At 38.1% G+C, this 19,174-nt stretch overlaps 1 protein-coding gene across 10 annotated transcripts in view; it reads right to left on the reverse strand.

Moving 5' to 3' along the window:
- Nucleotides 1–19,174, reverse strand: part of PSD3 (pleckstrin and Sec7 domain containing 3) — a 682,522-nt gene that overhangs the window by 116,040 nt on the left and 547,308 nt on the right. For all 10 annotated transcript variants that reach the window (XM_074384015.1, XM_074384005.1, XM_074384006.1 and 7 more), the window contains one exon: nt 528–571. In XM_074384015.1, the coding sequence (XP_074240116.1) occupies nt 528–571 (44 nt within the window). The remainder of the gene's footprint in view (nt 1–527; nt 572–19,174) is intronic.

Here is a 19,174-nt window from a genome sequence, read left to right on the forward strand (position 1 = left end):
AATATTTATTAATGACCTAGTATGATTAGTATCACAGGAAACAGACCTTGAAAACCATGATCACAAGAAACAGACCTGGAAAACCATGATCTATGTTAATAGGAAGGAAAGAATTAAAGTAAGTAGATAAGTAGATGATACCAAAAACATTTGTATTAATTTTTGGAAAACAAGTTATTCATCAGCAGATTTTTCTTTTAGAATGTTATTTTTAAAAGATAAAAAGATAATTAATTACCTACAGGTATAGCAACCATTTTAAAAGCAGAATAGGAACACAATGAGGACCCCAAAACCGCAAGATACTCTGGGTTTACCTGTAAGAAAGTATTGGGTTTACCTGTACAAAACCAAAATACACCCTACTTGTATCTGGGTTTACTTGTATAAAACCAAAGTAGGTAAGACATGTGGTATAAAATGACAATTGGCAATGCATATTTAATCCTTCTCTAAGATCACTTCTAAGGCATAAAGAAAGACAGTGAGTCGTTCATTATTAAAAGGCTGACGTCCAGCATACTTACACTGCCCATTCAAGTTTCTCATTCTTGATTGAGTTATACAGAGCCTGTAAAGAGAGAAAACGAGATCAAATTATTCTTTCCATTCTGTTCCAGTTTTTGAATTCAGCAAATGACCAAGCAATTTCTTCATAACAGGATGGGCAGGAAGCCCCTCTTGTCAGTCATCTTGGTTTTAGAAAGGTGAGGAATACATGGGAAGGCAAATGAACGTTGGGTGAAGCGCATTTCATGAAACAAAGAGACTTTCACAAAGTAAAACTGTCTGTTATCAATAAGGCACAGTATTGTACTGCATTGTTCTATAGTAAAATATTACAATGTGATTAAAATTAGACTGTGCATGCTATTTCTCATATTGAAAATACGGTCTTATAGTTTCACTCAGTTGGACAGTGGAGTACTCATACCTTTCTTTGTTTTTGAAACAGAGTCTCACTCTGTCACCCAGGCTGGAGTGCAATGGTGCGATCTTGGCTCACTGCAACCTCTGCCTCCTGGGTTCAAGTGATTCTCTTGCCTCAGCCTCCCAAGTGGCTGGAATTATAGGTGTATGCCACCACACCTGGCTAATTTTTGTATTTTTAGTAGAGACAGCGTTCCACCACGTTGGCCAGGCTGGTCTTGAACTCCTAACCTCAGGTGATCCGCCCACCTCAGCCTCCTAAAGTGCTGGGATTACAGGTGTGAGCCACCACGCTTGGCCATATTCCCGCCCCCACCTTTTTTTTTTTTTTTTTTAATAGGAGAAATATAATTGTTTTCATGGCAATTTAAAGAGTAAGATACATGATAGGGGGACTAAAGCCAGAATGAAAAAGCATCTTAGAATAGTTTTAGAGTTTCTATACTACTGACTTAAGTAGTTTTTTTTTTCTTTTTTCTTTTTTTTTTTTTGAGACGGAGTTTCGCTCTTGTTACCCAGGCTGGAGTGCAATGGCGGGATCTCGGCTCACCGCAACCTCCGCCTCCTGGGTTCAGGCAATTCTCCTGCCTCAGCCTCCTGAGTAGCTGGGATTACAGGCACGTGCCACCATGCCCAGCTAATTTTTTTTGTATCTTTAGTAGAGACGGGGTTTCACCATGTTGACCAGGATGGTCTCGATCTCTTGACCTCGTGATCCACCCACCTCGGCCTCCCAAAGTGCTGGGATTACAGGCTTGAGCCACTGCGCCCGGCCAGTAGTTTTTATTAAAACTGTAACACTCTAATTCTGCCTTACAGTCAAGTATTACATTGAGGTGTGTGTATGGTCATGGTAGACTGGATAGAAAGCTTTTTTAGACCTTTGGTAACAATAATGTTATAGTTAAGTCAGCACAAGACTGCCTCCCTGATTCTCTCAGCTCTAGCATTAACAAAGGCCCTTGTAGTCAATTTGTTCCACTATACCAACTACCAAGAAACTGTTTTTTAAGAGACAGGGTCTTGCTACATTGCCCAGGCTGCAGTGGAGTGACTATTCACAGTTGTGATAATAGCACACAACAGCTTCCAACTCCAGGGTCCAAGTGATCCTTCTGCCTCAGCTTCCTCAACAGCTGGGACTAGAGGCACATGCCACAGTGTCTGGCTTTACTTTTAAATTTTAAATAAAATGTTACAGGGAACACATAAATGCATTTCTAAGATATAAAACCACAATAGCAAAATGTATTGAACAAAAGAGTAACTGTATGCATAACAATATTGTGATGATATTGGAACGTTTTTCCTCAAAGAATGACTTGAATCAATTAGAACTTGAAGGCTTAGCAAAGACCTCACTTAATCATTTACTCTGAGATAGGAAAAAGGGGATCACATGTCATCCAACCTCTTATCTTTCAGACAAGAAAAGGCAGTTTCAGAACAATGTCCAAGCAGCACAGCAGAGAAAGAGAACTGCTTTGCATTTCTATCATTTGCCCCTTAACATTGTCTCATCCAAGTGTTTACATGTGTGTAAGCAAACACCACCCACCAATAGCGAATTCACTTTTAGCAAAATACTTCCAAAGTCAGTACAAAATTTATTTAAGTCGCAGATTTGATATTATTTACGATTCAATACATGTATTCTTAGCCACTGTCTTGACAATCTTCATGAAAGTTCTCCATTGTGACTGTAATAGTCAATTCAACTAATGAAGAATTACAGTAGCTAATAAAAATCAGGTCACATTTTGTATCTTTCAGGACACGATATATATTCTCAAACACAAAAATAATAGAACATACAATTAAAATAAGGAATACACTGAGGCACAAAGACCATGCTATAAACTGGATATTTGTTTTGAAGAACTCAAGTTTACTGAAGAACTACAATCTATAATATAGTTAATGTCTCATGAGGCTGAACACCTATGGAAGCACAAAAAGTTAAAATCTAACTCAAGTCTCAGTAGGGCTTTTGCTGGATAAATGCCTTTTAAATGAATTGTATTACTTGCATGAACAATTTTGAACACATAAGTAACAGTGGGCCAAGAAACTACAAATGAGAAGAGACAGATCATTAAAGATTCTTTAGCTGCTACTATCATACTCAGTATTACCCAGAGTAATTCACAACATGGCAAACATTTAAAAAAAATCTGTTCATAAAGGTAGACAGTTTAAATGACATCTAAACATCTAAAATTTTTCTAATACATTCATTTCTGTTCTAGCACATTTTTCTTCAAATACTTTTGCCCTCAAGAATATTTTGCTTAAAGAAAAGTGAAATTCTAAATTTAAAAATTATAGCTATTCAATCAGCCAGATATCTTATGAAGATAATCTATTATAAAGCATCTTGCCAAATTCCACAGACTCTCAGTATTGTAGGTCAAGTCCTCTCTCTGTGTAAATAATATAGAATAGATTTTTTTTTTTATTACAGCATGCCAAATCCAAACAGTGGATGTCATCCCTCTTCTTTTCAATAGCAAAACTACAAAGGAATCTTCCTGATTCTTTGTAGTGCTTTATCATGATTCATTACTTTTCTTAATAAAAGGAAGATACTTTACAAATGCATCCAAGACTTACATATACTCACAACACAACTTCCCATCTTTTTATCTACTCAGCCTAGTTAAGAATTGAATTCCCTTGATTCTTCTTTATCTCTAGCCTGACGGTCATTAATTCCTTTCTCATGCAGCCTAGATACCATGGTCTCTCACTTTAACCAGTCTAGTTAATATCTTCAACTTTTTTGTTCTGCTGTTTTACACGAAAAAATTAATAGATACTATGTAATTCTGGTTTTTTTTTTCTTTTTGAGAAAGAGTCTTGCTTGGTCTCCCAGGCTGGAATACAGTGGTGTAGTCTTAGCTCACTGTAGCCTCAAAATCCTGGGCTCAAGGGATTCTCCTGCTCTAGCCTTGTAAGTGGCTGTGGTTATACCTATATAACTCTTGATCAGTTCTACTCTGATTTCTCTACACGAAAATGCTAAAGATTAGTTAAGATTTCCTTTACTTTCAAATGTCAAATACCTAAACACTACCTTAAAGGTAAGGAGACCCAATAGTTAATGTAGTCAGATTATTAAAAAAAATGTGGATGTAATAGCCTCAGGGATCCAGGAACTTAATTCTCTTCTCTCAGTTCTCCTCTTTCTACCCCAACCATCTCCAGTCCTTGTATCTCCGCTACACAAGAAACACATCCAAAACAAGCCACACCTTTTCCCAGCTTGTCTCCAACAACAGCAACAGCAACAGCAACAGCAGCAAACTAGCTCTTTCTCCCAGCTCCAGTATGAAAAGTCCCAGGAGAGTCCCTGTCCTTCCCATGGACAGATCTGTGTGGCTAGGAGATGCAGTACTATGACTGGGCCCAGTTCTGAAGCCAAGGGGACTAGGGGTTTGGGAGAGGGTGGGTATTAATGAGGGGTAGCACTGACCTAGCCACTAGTATAATCTCTTGAACTTCACAGTCTCCCCAATTAGTATGTGACTAATTCAGCACTATTAGAGAAAATTAAACAATAGAACAAATTAATGCCATTGAATATTCATGAACTCAAACTTCAGCAGGGTCTTCATTCATGAGCCTCTTCTTGCCATCTCCTCTACCTGTCTCTCCTTTCTGATGATAAGGGGAGAACCAACAAAATGGGGTTTCAGAACTTAAATCAGAGATCAGGAAACAAAGGTTTCCTTATATAGATGAGGGAATGAAATTTCATGTTAACTAACTGTTCTCTATGTCCCACAGCTGTTTTTCACAAACACTGACTCAAGTAAATACACTTCATGTTTACATCAACTACTATATTCTCTTCTCCTAAGACCAAACCTTATAGCATCTTATATGACTGGCCTAAGTCAGAGCTCATTTGAAAAGATAGTAAGACTTGTGCCTCTCTTAGAATATATTCAAATAATCTGGTAATGTTCTATTCTTAAAAGATGAGCTTTAAAGAGCCACTGTTGCTAGGACACATGCTTGAAGTGCCTTTGTCAGTGAGGATGACGGGCTGGCTGCACTGATCCTATAATCTCAGTCCATTTAGGACCAAAAGCATTTGTTAAGACAATGGCTAAAACTGGAGGCGTAGTACATGGCTCAGAAAAATAATTTATCTCTGGCTATGTGAAGGGTTATCTGGGCTAGCCCCAAGAGGGCAGGGCTTGTAGGGAAACACTGCTATGGACTGGTAGTTAGAAATAAGTGGGGAAAGTTACCACATGGACCTTAATGTGCCAGGGCAGCCCATATGAATACATTCAGTGAAGCAATAACAGACTGTGGAAGGCTGAAGAATGGCTCCCCAAAGATGTCCAGGTCCCAATCTCTAGAACTTGTGAATGTTACCTTATATGGCAAAAACTTTAAAGATGTGATTAAGTTAAAGAACTTGAGATGGGGAACGTACGTGGGTGGGCTCTAAATGCAATCACAAGTGTCTTTATAGAAGAAGGCAGAAGGAGATTTAAGAAAGACAGAAGAGAAGGCGACATGAAGAGGAATATGGAAATCAGAGTTACCGACATAAGTCAAAGAAAGCTGGCGACCACCAGAGGTTAGAAGAAGCGAGGAAGAGATTTTCCCCTGGACCCTCCAGTGGGTATAGAGCCCTGTTGATATCCTGATTCAGGCTTCCGGCCTCCACAATTGTGAGAATAAATTTCTGTTTTTTAAGACACCAAGTTTGTGGTAATTTGTTACAGCAGTCCGAGGAAACCAGTACACCAGGGTACAAGAGAAAGGCAGTTAACTGAACAAAGACTGATGATAAACCCATAGGCTGATTTCAGGAAATATTTCCAGGGCCAGTCCCTAAACAGTCTTTTACCACAGTGGTCTTATCTAAAGATGTGACAGTGCACAGGAAAATAAGCTGAGGAATTTTTAAAAACACTGATTATCGTGCCCTGTCCTAGATCTACCAGATCAGCTCCTTGGATCAGGAAACTGTATGAATATTTCTAAATGCTCCACATGTAACTCTGACTGGAAGCCTTAGTTAAAAAAATCACTGCTTTGCCAGCTTACCAATCTTTTATCTAACTGCAATTTTTGTAATTTAACCCAGGAGCCAGATAACAATTATACATACCTTTCTTGACACTGGCCAGGACGGAATGACTCTTTGAATTTGAACATAATCATTTTTAAGAATGAGAAAGCAAAGGAAATTAAATTACAGAAGTAAACGTATTCTGGTCTAAATTTACTTTTAAGTCTTTGTTCCACAGTTTTGGTTGCTTCTCAGAGACGATAAAATGCAATTTTATTCAAGGCTTTAGCGCCGTCATTGCCAGCCCACACAGGGCTCTCTGAAGCTTCTCTATATTACCATGCATTGTATAACCATGAGTCTCTTTCTCCAACATATTTTGCACAGTTGATGGAGTTCGTGTATTTCAGTTCAATCATCTCTAAACTCCAATTAATTTTTTTTTCTCTGTGGTCCCTGAATCATTATGAGAAGTATGGAGGATATCATAGCTTCCACTTTCAGTGAAACTGACAGTGACTGCAGTGAAACTGACAGTGACCGCAGTAGAATTTGTACTCAGAAAGAATTACGACACCATCCAAACCATGATTCCCTCTTTCAAATGCTATGCTGGCTCTCATGCAGATACTCAGATCAGGCAGACTGTTAAGTATAGAATAAAATATGCACCACTTTGGCAGTGTTGTCAGAGAAAGAGCATGTTTGAAAAAAACACTGGTTAAAAATTAATGATAAAACCAGTTATTAGATGAATATCAAAATGGTTAGAAAATCTCAAAATACTTTGCAATGGTCTTCAACTTTTATTATCTTCTCTATGCCTTAAAATAATATTGAAAAACTGCACTATCTCTCACTCTAGGAAGCGTCTCCAAAACCAGTATTTGGGATTGACTCTTTATTTGTCCCCTCCCAACCTGTGGAGGTCTTTACACCTTGCAATGTACCAAAGAAGGTTACAGGTGAGGGCTGTCTTTTTTTTTTTTTTTTTTTTTTTTTTTTTTTTTTTTTTTTTTTAAGTGGCAGAGGGCAATTGTTTGGCAGAGGGCAACTGTTAAGCAGAGGTGCAAAAGGAGACATAGCCTGAAGTCTTGATCACAAGAGAATTCACAGGTAGATCCATTTCAGGGAGAAGTACATATAGAAGATGAGTTTCTAGAAATTGATTTCCTTTAAGCTATCTGTATTCTCCCACACCTGCTGGACAGTTTTCATACACCCAACTTCAAACAGCACCATATTAGAGAGTGTATATTCATAAGCAACTTTGCCAACATTCATCTTTTTCAGTTCTTATTTAGGGTGACAGAACATGCTTGAATTTGGTTTATTTTTTCATTTCTATGATCAGATGTAGTTTTGGAATCTGGTCAACATGTAAACAGAGCTGAAATCTCTATCTTGGACAATTAATCTTGTGTTGTGATTTACTTACAAAGCCAGTCACAATTGCAAAACCATCTAACCATGAACAGATGTCCCAGCACAAATTCGTATTAATTAACACTAGAAAATTAATTTTAAAGTCCTTATCTTATTGCAAGAGTCTGAAGTACAATTAATATGTATAATTCATCATGTAATCAACATTTGTAAGCACATTCTAGAGGCTAGGGAGGCATTATGCTAGGTACAGATGAATCCATTCTGCCTTCAGAGGCCTCTTATATAAGAAATACAAAATGCGCTGCTAACCCTGACTGAACTTTACCTAGCGAAGAATTAGTCAGCTAATGGAGCCAACTGATTTTTTTATTTGCCACTTACAATGTGCAAGACACTTTCACACACAGTATCTAATATGTAACATTATGTTATACATGTTTTCTTGCGAGAAAAATTTAATAATAGAGAAAACAGATCCAACCTTATGAGCAAAGAATTTGCAAGAGGTGGATGGGGCACCTGTTGCTGACTTGCACATTTAAGACACATCAATTTACTGGACCCTCATTTTCTTTCTATGCAATAGGACAGTGCTACATAAAGTTAGCATTCTTGACCCCCTTCCAGATCTACAGTTTTACAATTCTACTTAAGAAAGACCTTAGCTATCACTCAGCCAAACTCCCTAACTAGTCCTCCTTTTAGTCTCTGCTCCCTTTTCCTGTGTTCCTAATTTTTTTTTTTTGCCATGGTTATTGATCAATAACATCACGACCTACTCCCAAATCCTAAGCGTAGCTTTTATAAATTAATGAATGCATATTTTAAAATTGCAAATGAATGAAGAAGAACAGGAGAGGGAGCAGGAGCTATAGCAAGAGAGCCAGAGAAATGTTTTGAGGTGGGGGAAAGGAAGCAATGGGACTTTGCCTCTTGTCAAATGCACCTTTCTGAGCTATAATAGTTTGAACCACCATTCCTTATTACGGAGGAAAAATAGTGTAGCCAAAGACAATACTACCGAAACATGCCTGTCGAAGAATATGGCCAGCAGCTCTGAAGATGCACAAAATCAAACTTGAAAATGAAGCCGGGGTGCAGTGGTTCAGAAATGTAACCCCAGCACTTTGGGAGCTAAGGCAGGCATATCACTTGAGCCAAGGAGTTCAAAACCCACCTGGCCAACGTGGCGAAATCCCAACTTTGCTAAAAAGACAAAAATTAGCTGGCCGTGGTGACATGTGCCTCTAGTCCCAGCTGCTTGAAGGCTAAAGCAGGAGGATTGCTTGAACTGGGGAGTCGGAGGTTGCAGTGAGCCAAGATTGTGCCACTGCACTCCAGCCTGGGTGACAGAATAAGACTTTGTCTTAAAACAAAACAAAACAAAACAAAACAAAAAGCAAAAAAAGAGAAGTGAATAAAAATGTAACTGCTAATTATCTTTTGTACTAACATAATACTTCAAACTTTTACTAATGTGTGTATGCATTCACTCATTCATTCATTATTTTTTTGGGTGGACTTAATCAATAAGATGTATATAAACACAGCACATTCCTCCTAAACTACTTTTGCTTCACCTTAGGATCAACTTCTACTGAACTGGCTGTTGTGTCTTACAGACAGTATCTCAAATATGCTACTATGAATAACACGCTTCCAAATGTAAACAAAACATTAAATATTAAGAATGCTGCTAAGTTCATTGTAGAGCAAAGGTTTAAGTAAAGGCATACCTCACTGTATCGTGCTTTGCTTCACCGAGCTTCACATATATTATATTGCTTTACAACTTGAAGGTGTGTAGTTAACCTGTTTTGAGCAAGTCTATTGGTGCCATTTTCTTCCGGCAGCGCGTTCTCACATCGTGTCTCTGTGTCACATTTTGACAATTCTCACAATTTCAAATGTTTGCATTATTATTATATCTGCTACAGTGATCAGTGATCTTTGATGCTACTATTGTAATTGTTTCAGGGAGCCACGATCCATGCCCATACAAAATGGTTAACTTAAACAAATGTTATGTATTCTGTGCACTGCACTAACCAGCTGTTCCTGGAGACACAACAATATTGCAATTAGGCCAATTAGTAATCCTGCAGTCGCCTCTGTTCAAGTAAAAGGAAGAGTTGTGTGTCTGTCACTTTGAATCAAAAGCTAGAAATGATTAAACTTAGTGAGATGAAGGCTAGGCTGAAGGTGAGGCTTCTTGCACCAGCTGGCCAAGTTGTGAACGAAAAGGAAAAGTTTTTGAGGGACATCAAGTGTTACTCCAGTGAACACACAAAACCTAAGAAAGTGAAACAGCCTTATTGTTGATATGGAGAAAGTTTGAATACTCTGGATAGAAGATCAAACCAGCCACAACATTCCCTTAAGTCCAAAGCCTAATTCAGAGCAAGGCCCTAAGACTCTTCAATTCTGTCAAAGCTGAAGCAAGTGAGAAAGTTGCAGAAGAAAAGTCTGGAGGTGAGGGAGGTTGGTTCATGAGGTTTAAGGAAAGAAGCTGACTCCATAATATAAAAGTGCAAGGTAAAGCTGCGAGTGGTGATGGAGAAGCTGCAGCAAATTATCAAGAAGATCTAGCTAAGATCACTGATGAAGGTGGCTATACTAAACAAAAGATTTTCAAGATATACAAAACAGCCTTTTATTGGAAGACAATGATATCTAGGACTTTGACAGTTAGAGAGAAGAAGTCAATGCCCGGCTTCAAAGCTTCAAAGGTCAGGCTGACTCTATTGTTAGGGGCAATGCAGCTGGTGACTTTAAATTGAAGCCAGTGCTCATTTATCATTCTGAAAATACTAAGGCCCTTACTCTGCCTTTACTCATTAAACGTAATAATGAAGCCTGGATGACAGTGTATCTGTTGACAACATGGATTGCTAAATATTTTAAGTCCACTGTCGAGACCTATTGCTCAGAAAAAAGGATTCCTTTCAAAATGTTACTGCTCATTAACAGAGCACCTCATCACCCAAGAACTCTGATGGAGATGTACAAGGAGATGACTGTTTTCATGCCTCCTAACACAACATCCATTCTGCAGGCCATGAAGTAATTTCAACTTCCAAGTCTTATTATTTAAACACATTGCACAAGGCTGTAACTGCCATATATAGTGATTCCTCTGAGGGATATGGGCCAAGTAAACTTCAAACTTTCTGTTTCAAGAACATCTGTGATTCATGGGAGGTCAAAATATCAACATGAACAGGAATTTGGAAGAAGTTGATTCCAACCCTCATGGGAATGACTTTGCGGGGTTTGAGACTTCAGCGGAGGAAGTCTCTGCAGATTTTGTGGAAACAGTAAGATAACTAGAATTAAAAGTGGAGCCAAAAGATATGACTGAATTGCTGCAACCTCATGGTAAAACTTGAATAGATGAGGATTCCTAAGGATGAGCAAAGAAAGTAGTTACTTGAGATGGAAATGATTCCTGGTGAAGATACTATAAACATTGTTAAAATGACAAAAACACACTTAGAATATTAAATAAACATAGTTCATAAAGCAGTAGCAGGGTTTGAGAGAGGACTGACTGCATTTTTGAATGAAGTTCTACTGTGGGTAAAATGCCATCAAACAGAATAAAATGCTACACAGAAATCTTTCATTAAAGAGTCTACAGTTGGGTGTGGGTGGTGCACACACCAATGGTCCTGGCTATTTGAGAGGCTAAGGTGAGAGACTGTTTGAGCCTGGGAGATCAAGGTTGCAATCGTGCCACCACACCTCAGCTTTGATGACAAAGCAAGACCCTGTCTTAGAAAACAAACAAGCACAAAAACTAACAATGAGGCAAGTTTAATTATTGTCTTATTTTCAGAAATTGCCACAGTCACATCAACCTTCAGTAGCCACTACCCTGATCGGTCAGCAGCCATCAACATCAAGGTGAGACCCTCCATAAGCAAGATGATAACAACTTGCTAAGGGCTCTGATGACACACAGAAGAAACTATAGTATAGGGTAAATGTACCTTTCTTTTTAAAATTTTTTTTTTTTTTGAGACAGAGTCTCACTGCATCTCCCAGGCTAGAGTGCAGTGGTGGTTGAATGGTCCACTCACTGCAACTTCTGCCTCTTGGGTTCAAGCAACTGTCCTGTCTCAGCCTTCTGAGTAGGTGGGATTATAGGTGCACACCACTGTGTCCCGCTTATTTTTTTCTTTCTTAGTAAAGAGGGGGTTTCACCATGTTGGCCAGGCTGGTCTTGAATTCCTGAACTCAGGATCCACTTGCCTTGACCTCCCAAAGTGCTGGGATTACAGGTATGAGCCACTGCGCCCAGCTGTGTAAACGTAACTTTTATATGCACAGGGAAACAAAAAAATTCCTGTGTCTTGCTTTATTGTGGTATTTGTTTTACTGGTATGGTCCAGAACTGAACCTGTAATCTCTCCAAGGTCTGCCTGTTTAAAGAATTTTTCTCCTAGTTATAGCTGTAAACGTCTAATGAATTGGTTAGAATATTAAGTCCAAATACTGGTTCAACATCAAAAAGCAAACTAAGAGTTGCAACTCAGCTATCTATAGAAATAGGCAAGTAACAAATGAGTCAGGAAGGCCTGGGAGAGACTCTAATGGTGTGGAGAAAGCTCCACGTAGAAGGAAAGCTGGCACTCAGCTGTAGCCTGATTTCAACCAAGTGGGAAGGTAGCTTCACAATTGCTGTTTTTTTGAGAAGTAGCTAGAAGTACAAATTATTCAAGGCTGGCAAATTTTCAAGTGTGGCAACAGAAAGAGCAATGTAAACTACTGTGGGTCAGACAAGCACATCTATTGTCAAAGAGGACACCAATTTTGAAACAGATTGGAATGATATGATCGGAAATTGTAGGGAGGAAACAGTAAGAATCACTGAACAAACATGGCAAAATTTCCAATTTTTGATTTTTATATGAATTTCAGAATATTTGATATTTCACCTGATATTTTTGACTTTGTGATGATATTCTAGCCATTTCAAATAACTCATCTTCCTCTGATAATAACATAACTATCAACGAAGCCCCACTATGTGACATTACTAAGAGCCTGACTTTCACTTAATCTCACTGAACTCTCCCAGCAACTGTATTTGAGAAAGGCATTATTATTTCCACTCTAGAATGACATAGCTAATGCTTACAAAGGTTAAGTAGCCTGCCAAGGTCATCCAGCAGAGCTGGGGAATCTAAAGGCAGGTCTTTCCCAAGCCATAGTCTCTGCTTTTAACTGCCCTAATCCCAACACAATATTGTCACCACATATGTACATTATTATGTGTATTGTTCACATACACACCTGTGTGTGTATGTGTGTGTGTGTGTATACATATTTTAAATTAACGTACACAGATCATCAGTAATGAATTTTGCAACTCTGATAAATGTCATTCCTAGAAATCAGAGTTAATAAAGTTAAAACCAAACAATGCTATTCATATTATAACATTTCTTAGCTGTTTGCTGTTATATCAGCTTAGAACTTGTTATTAATTTATTTAGAAAATGATGTTTTCACAGGGAAAGATATCCATGATCCTAAGTTCACAGCTAAGAAAACTTATGATCACAGTGCACATGAATCGATGGTGAATAGTTCAAATTCTCCTTTAACACATCATTGACTATAACTTGTCTGCTCCATCTACCTATATGGCATACCTTGCTTAATTCATCCTCATTGTATTACTCTATTTTACAATGACTACAACAAATATTTTATCATAACAAATTCTGATATATCAAGGGAAATTTTTTTGTAACTACTAGACACTAATTAGAATATACTTTTTCTGATACAGTTGTCCCTGATCCTTGGAGGAGTATGTTCCAAGAATTCCAGTGGAACATGAAACCATAAATGGTACCAAATCCTATATATGTTTTTTTTTTTCCTAGACATACATGCTTATGGCAATGTTTAATTTGTAAGTTAGGGACAGAAAGAAATTAACAATAACTAATAAAATAGAACAATGATAACATATGCCTACATCACTACTCTTGCACTTTGTGGCCATTATGAAGTAATATAAGGGTGACCTGAAGACAAGCACTGTGATACTGCGGCAGCCAATCTGATAACCTAGCTGGCTAGTAAGTCATGGAGGGCAGGGAGCATTGACAATGTGGAGGCACTGGACAAAGGAAGGATTCACGTCCCATGTGGGATGGAGGACAGTCAGATTTCATCATGCTACATAAGATGGCATGAGATTTAAAACTTAGGAAATGTTTTTTCTCTAAAATTTTCCTTTTAATATTTTTGGACAATGTTTGATGGCAGTTAAGTGAAACCATGAGTGACTGAAACTGCAGATCAAGGGGAAATACTGTAATAGTATAGCATATGGTATAAATATTAACACAGTAAAGTATTTTATAATAACTAGAAGACTGATTCATGTTTGTAACACTTAAAATAGCACAAATAAAACTCCCCAAACCATTCATTTATTCACTTATATATTCAGTCAAACAGTTACTAACTGCCAGATACCTATTTAGGTAACAGGAATCCGGTGGTGAACAACAGACATAGAACTTAGGGTTCAGTTGGGTGGAAGCAGACAATAAATAAGAAAACAAACAGATGATGATAATTCTGTCACTTTTTGGTAGGTTACTAGATAATTATTATAAGGTAATTAAAATAAGGTCACTGGAAAGAGTAGCCTTGATGATCAGAGAAGGCCTCTTGGCAAGGAAAAGTGAGTGACCAGGATCAGTCATGAAAAGCTGTGGGGAGAGAGTTAAGCAGCTCCTGTGTACCACTAAGCGGGCAGCTCTGAGAAACCTGATTGAGGCTGGTGCGGCTGCAGCACGAAGGCCCAGCAGTGAGCTGTGGTGTGAGACAAGGGCAAATGGGGACGCAGACCCTGAAGGGCATTTTACGTCAGAAAAGTTAGGGGTTTATTCTGTGCAGGCCAGGCAACCACTAAAGGATTTTAAGCAGGAGAGTGACCTGTCGTGATTCACATGTGGAGAAATGATTGGAAGAGGGAAAGGGAAATAGCAGTGAGACAGGTGGAATTTGGGTGAGAGATGAGGTAACTTGACTGGGGTGATGGCAGGCATTGGCGGATTTGGTACAGATCAGGCTGTTTTTCTAAATTACAGGAGAAGGGTGGACCATTTTCAAATATCTCAAGCACAAATAAAAAATTCGGTACGACGAACAGTTTCAACAGTAGCACCAGAAATATATTGTTATTCGTGAATATTTAAAGTTATTTAAGTGAAGAAAAAGGAAGTAAATACATTAAGATATATAGTTAAAAAAAGTAAGGTGTAAAACATTGTTATGGTATGTTTCCATTTTGTGGGGGAAAATGTGAGTATGTATCTGGGGACCAATAGAACATGGCTGATAAACACCACCACTGACAATGACTGATTCCAGACACAGCAACTCGGGAAGCAGGATGGGGAGAATTTTCAATGTATACCCTTCTAGATACTTTGAATGTTGATGACACAGTGTACACATTGCTTCTTCAATGAAAAATAGAGATGACACTAGATTTTATGCTTGTTGCAGATGAGATCAAGTCTTCCATCTCCCTTTAGTCTCTATAATGCTTCATAAATTGTCTTGATCACAGCAAGTGTTTCAGTTGTTGAGAAGGCAAGGATAATGCTGTGTAACACAATTATGATGGGAGGCAGCCAAAGAGAGGAAAAAAGAACAATGAACTAGGGGCTGGGCATGGTATGCTCACACCTGTATTTCCAGCACTTTGGGAGGTAAAGGCGGGTGGACTCTTGAGGTCAGGAGTTCGAGACCAGCCTGGTCAATATGGTAAAACCCTGCCTCTACTGAAAATGCAAAAATTAGCCAGGGTAAAACCCTGCCTCTACTAAAAATGCAAAAATTGGTGGCGTATGCCTGTAATCCCAGATACTTGGGAGGCTGAGGCAGGGTAATCACTTGAACCTGGGAGGCGGAGGTTGCAGTGAGCTGAGATCACATGAACTCCAGCCTGGGGGACAAAGTAAGACTCCATCACAAAAAACAAAAACAAAAACAAAAAAACCACACACAACAAATTAGAAAGCAGCAGACCTGGATTCACATCTGCCTCTATGCCCTAGGAAGTAAGTAGGGTTACCCAACATTGTTGATCTAGGAGCTGGAGGTTAGACAGATTGTTACTTGGTGGAGGGTGAAAGTTACCAGATCAAATGCAAGATGCTCAGTTAAATTTGAACTTCAGATACATAATGAGTAACATTTTTAGCATAAGGATGCCCCATATTTTACATGAAACACACTAAAAATTATCCAAAATTAAAATTTACCTGAGTGTTCTGTATTTTAACTTGTGAAATCTGGCAACCCTACACCAGCAACAACTCAAATATATGACTGTCTCACGCTAGAGCCCATATTTTCATTCACGACTTTACACTCTTTTCACGTCCTTCCCAACATAGACTTGCCATGACTATTTCAAAATCCTCTCCAGAAGGTATATGTATTCCACGAATAAAAGGTATTCTCACTGAACTCACTGACATACAGATGGAAAGCTAGCAACATACATCATGAAAGTACCCTCATCTTTCTTTAATCCCATGTAGATATTAAAAATAATCATTAAAAAAACAATACGAGGAGGTGCTTTAATGCAGAAATCCTTACAGCCTAATAGCTTGGAAAGAGGTTATGGTGTTACAGTCTCAGTCTATTATCTGGCATTTGTTAAACACAGAGTTAATTAAGATAAATAAGCTATTCTAGTCTCATATGCATGTATATATGCTGTCCATATTCTTTCTAATTCATTAAAATTTTTTTCTCAGGGCAATATATGTATATCATTTATATAATCGAAAATTACTAAAAGGTATATCATCTTGCTCAGTGAATCACCTTCTTCCTTATAAAATGAATTAAATGTTAACTTTCAAAGTGTTCTTCAGCATATGTAACTATTCTCCTGTGGAAGCACCATGATTCGAAAAGTCATTGTGTTCACTCTAGATTTTGTTTTTAACTTTTATACCCTGATCCTCTGAATGTGTAATTTATTAATTTATCAAAAACTTGCCTAGTTATAAAGCTAAGCTATGTCAATTAAAAAAATATAAGCCGGGCGCGGTGGCTCAAGCCTGTAATCCCAGCACTTTGGGAGGCTGAGGCAGGTGGATCACGAGGTCAGGAAATCGAGACCATCCTGGTCAACATGGTGAAACCCCGTCTCGACTAGAAATACAAAACATTAGCTGGGCATGGTGGCGCGTGTCTGTAATCCCAGCTACTCAGGAGGTTGAGGCAGGAGAATTGCCTGAACTCAGGAGGCAGAGGTTGCGGTGAGCCGAGATCGTGTCATTACACTCCAGCCTGGGTAACAAGAGTGAAACTCTGTCTCAAAAAAAAAATATATATATATATATATATATATATACGTGTATATATATATATATATATAACCATAACCAGTATCTTCAGTGAAGACACGGCAATGTACTTGCTGTAATTTGTTGTTATGTCCCTCTTGTTGGTAAGCCTTAATTGTTGGAAAGTAGCGGGCATGTACCATAATAAAAAATGCATCACAATTTGAAAATGTAAGGAAAACAGAAATTTAAAGTGATCTTGCAAAATATGCAATATTTTTTAAATACACAAGAAAAATGATCAATTATATTTAATGATTATGGACATGATAAAGTTAACATGCACAGTTAAAAAAAAAAAAAAAAAACTTTACTGAGTAACAAGCAGAACCCTTATAAATAAATGGCTTGTAAAAAAAAAAATCCCTGGGGCACTTTGACATTTAGAGAGAATGCCAGGCCTGGCATTTGTTCCCTGTCATTTCCATGCATTAGACAAAGCAATGAAGACAAACCAAATGGAAATAGGTTTTACCCAAAGCAATCAATACAGACAAATTAAATAATCTCACCCAGTGGATAGATAGCAGGCTTCAAATTTCATAAACAAGAAAATTTTCAAAAGAAATTTTAGGGAACTAAACAGAATTGCCAGTTTTTTATTTTGCTAAGTAAAGAAAGAAATTTTTTTAAGAAACAAAGCACTAACTACTATCACTATTGTTGCATAAAAATAAGTTACATGGACAACCTCAGAATAGAGAACTGTTTCTCGAGAAAGGATTAGTCTTTCACTGTTATTTCTCTACAGACAAATTCAGACAGCAACTAGCAGTAGAACATGCTCTAGTCTGAGAACTGCAAGAGTATCAAGTCTTGGAAAGATTCAGCCTTTTGCTTTTCTTAAAAAGTCGTCTCTATTATCTGGCATTTGATAAACAAAAAGTTAATTAAGATAAACAAGCTATTCTAGTCACTAGAAATTATTCAAGTTTCATATATGCTTTCTATATTCCTTCTGATTCATTTAAAAATTTTTCTCAAGGCAACATATGTGTATCATTCATATAATCAGGCCAAGTGCGGTGGCTCACACCTGTAATCCCAGCACTTTGGGAGGCCAAAGCGGGCAGATCATGAGGTCATGAGGTCAGGAGATTGAGACCATTCTGGCCAATATGGTGAAATCCCATCGCTACCAAAAATACAAAAATTAGTTGGGTCTGGTGGTTCGTGCCTGTAGTCCTAGCAACTGGGGAGGCTGAGGCAGGAGAATTGCTTGAACCTGGAAAGCAGAGGTTGTAGCGAGCTGAGATCATGCCACTGCACTCCAGTCTAGGCAACAGAGCAAGACTCTGTCTCAAAAAAGAAAAAAAAGTAGTCTCTATTGTCTGGCATTTGTTAAACACAAAGTTAATTAAGATAAGCCATTCTAGTCACTGAAAAGTATTCAAGTCTCATATGTACCTATATATGCTGTCTATAGTCCTTCTGATTCATTAAAAAAATTTTCTCAAGGTAATATATGTATATCATTTATATAATCAAAATTTACTAAAAGGTAATAAAATATAATCTTTTAACTTCACCTCTGATTCTTGTTGCTCAAAAGCAACCACTGTCAACCCCTTTTTGGTTTTTCTATTTTCAGTATGAACTATTGACTTTCAATTGCAGAACTCCGGAAAGAGAACATTCATTTAGTTTTCTTAACATACACACACACACACACACACACACACACACACACACACACACACGCACCCTGCCCTTCTCTTTCTTCTCAGTTCAATACTTCTATTAAAATCATACCACAATCACAATTTGGAGGTTCACAAATTTTCAATCCCCATATTATTATGACTATATAGATATCATTCGTGGGCAGTACACGAGGCTATGTTTCCAATTTCTATAAGATTTTTGATTTCCCAGGAGTTAATCATCATCTTATTTTGTTGTTGTATACTTATTTTTCTTATGACTCTACATCTCTACTTCAACTTCACACCCTCCAGCAGGCATTCCATCAGTGCCATGGTTGGAAGCATATCTCTTGGCATTGTCTCTGCTCCCAGTCCTCTAACCTGGTTGGTTTCTATCTCCTGCACAGCTGTTATCACAGGGTTTCCTTTACCATTGTCCTGGGGATTCCTTTTCCCTCTCTGCTCTTAAATTTCCTGTCTATTGGATACCATGTCTTCTCTTTCACTTCTTTAAGTAACTGAGAAAAAGTCTATGAGAAAGTAGAGCAGGAAGAGACTCCCTGCTGTGAAACATTTATACTTTTCACTTAGTCCTGCTTTTTTCAATGTGGGGATCTCACTGTCGGCCTCAACTGAGCCTAGGGATCTCACTGTGGCCTCAATTGGGTCCAAAACCTCTGGATTAAACTCATCAGAGAGAAAGAAAATACAATGATAAGGTGGGTGGGGGGGGGGGCATGCTGTCTTATACCTGTAAATCCAACAATTTGGGA

Source organism: Saimiri boliviensis, chromosome 13, assembly GCF_048565385.1.
Source record: "Saimiri boliviensis isolate mSaiBol1 chromosome 13, mSaiBol1.pri, whole genome shotgun sequence".
Classification (NCBI taxonomy): domain Eukaryota; kingdom Metazoa; phylum Chordata; class Mammalia; order Primates; family Cebidae; genus Saimiri; species Saimiri boliviensis.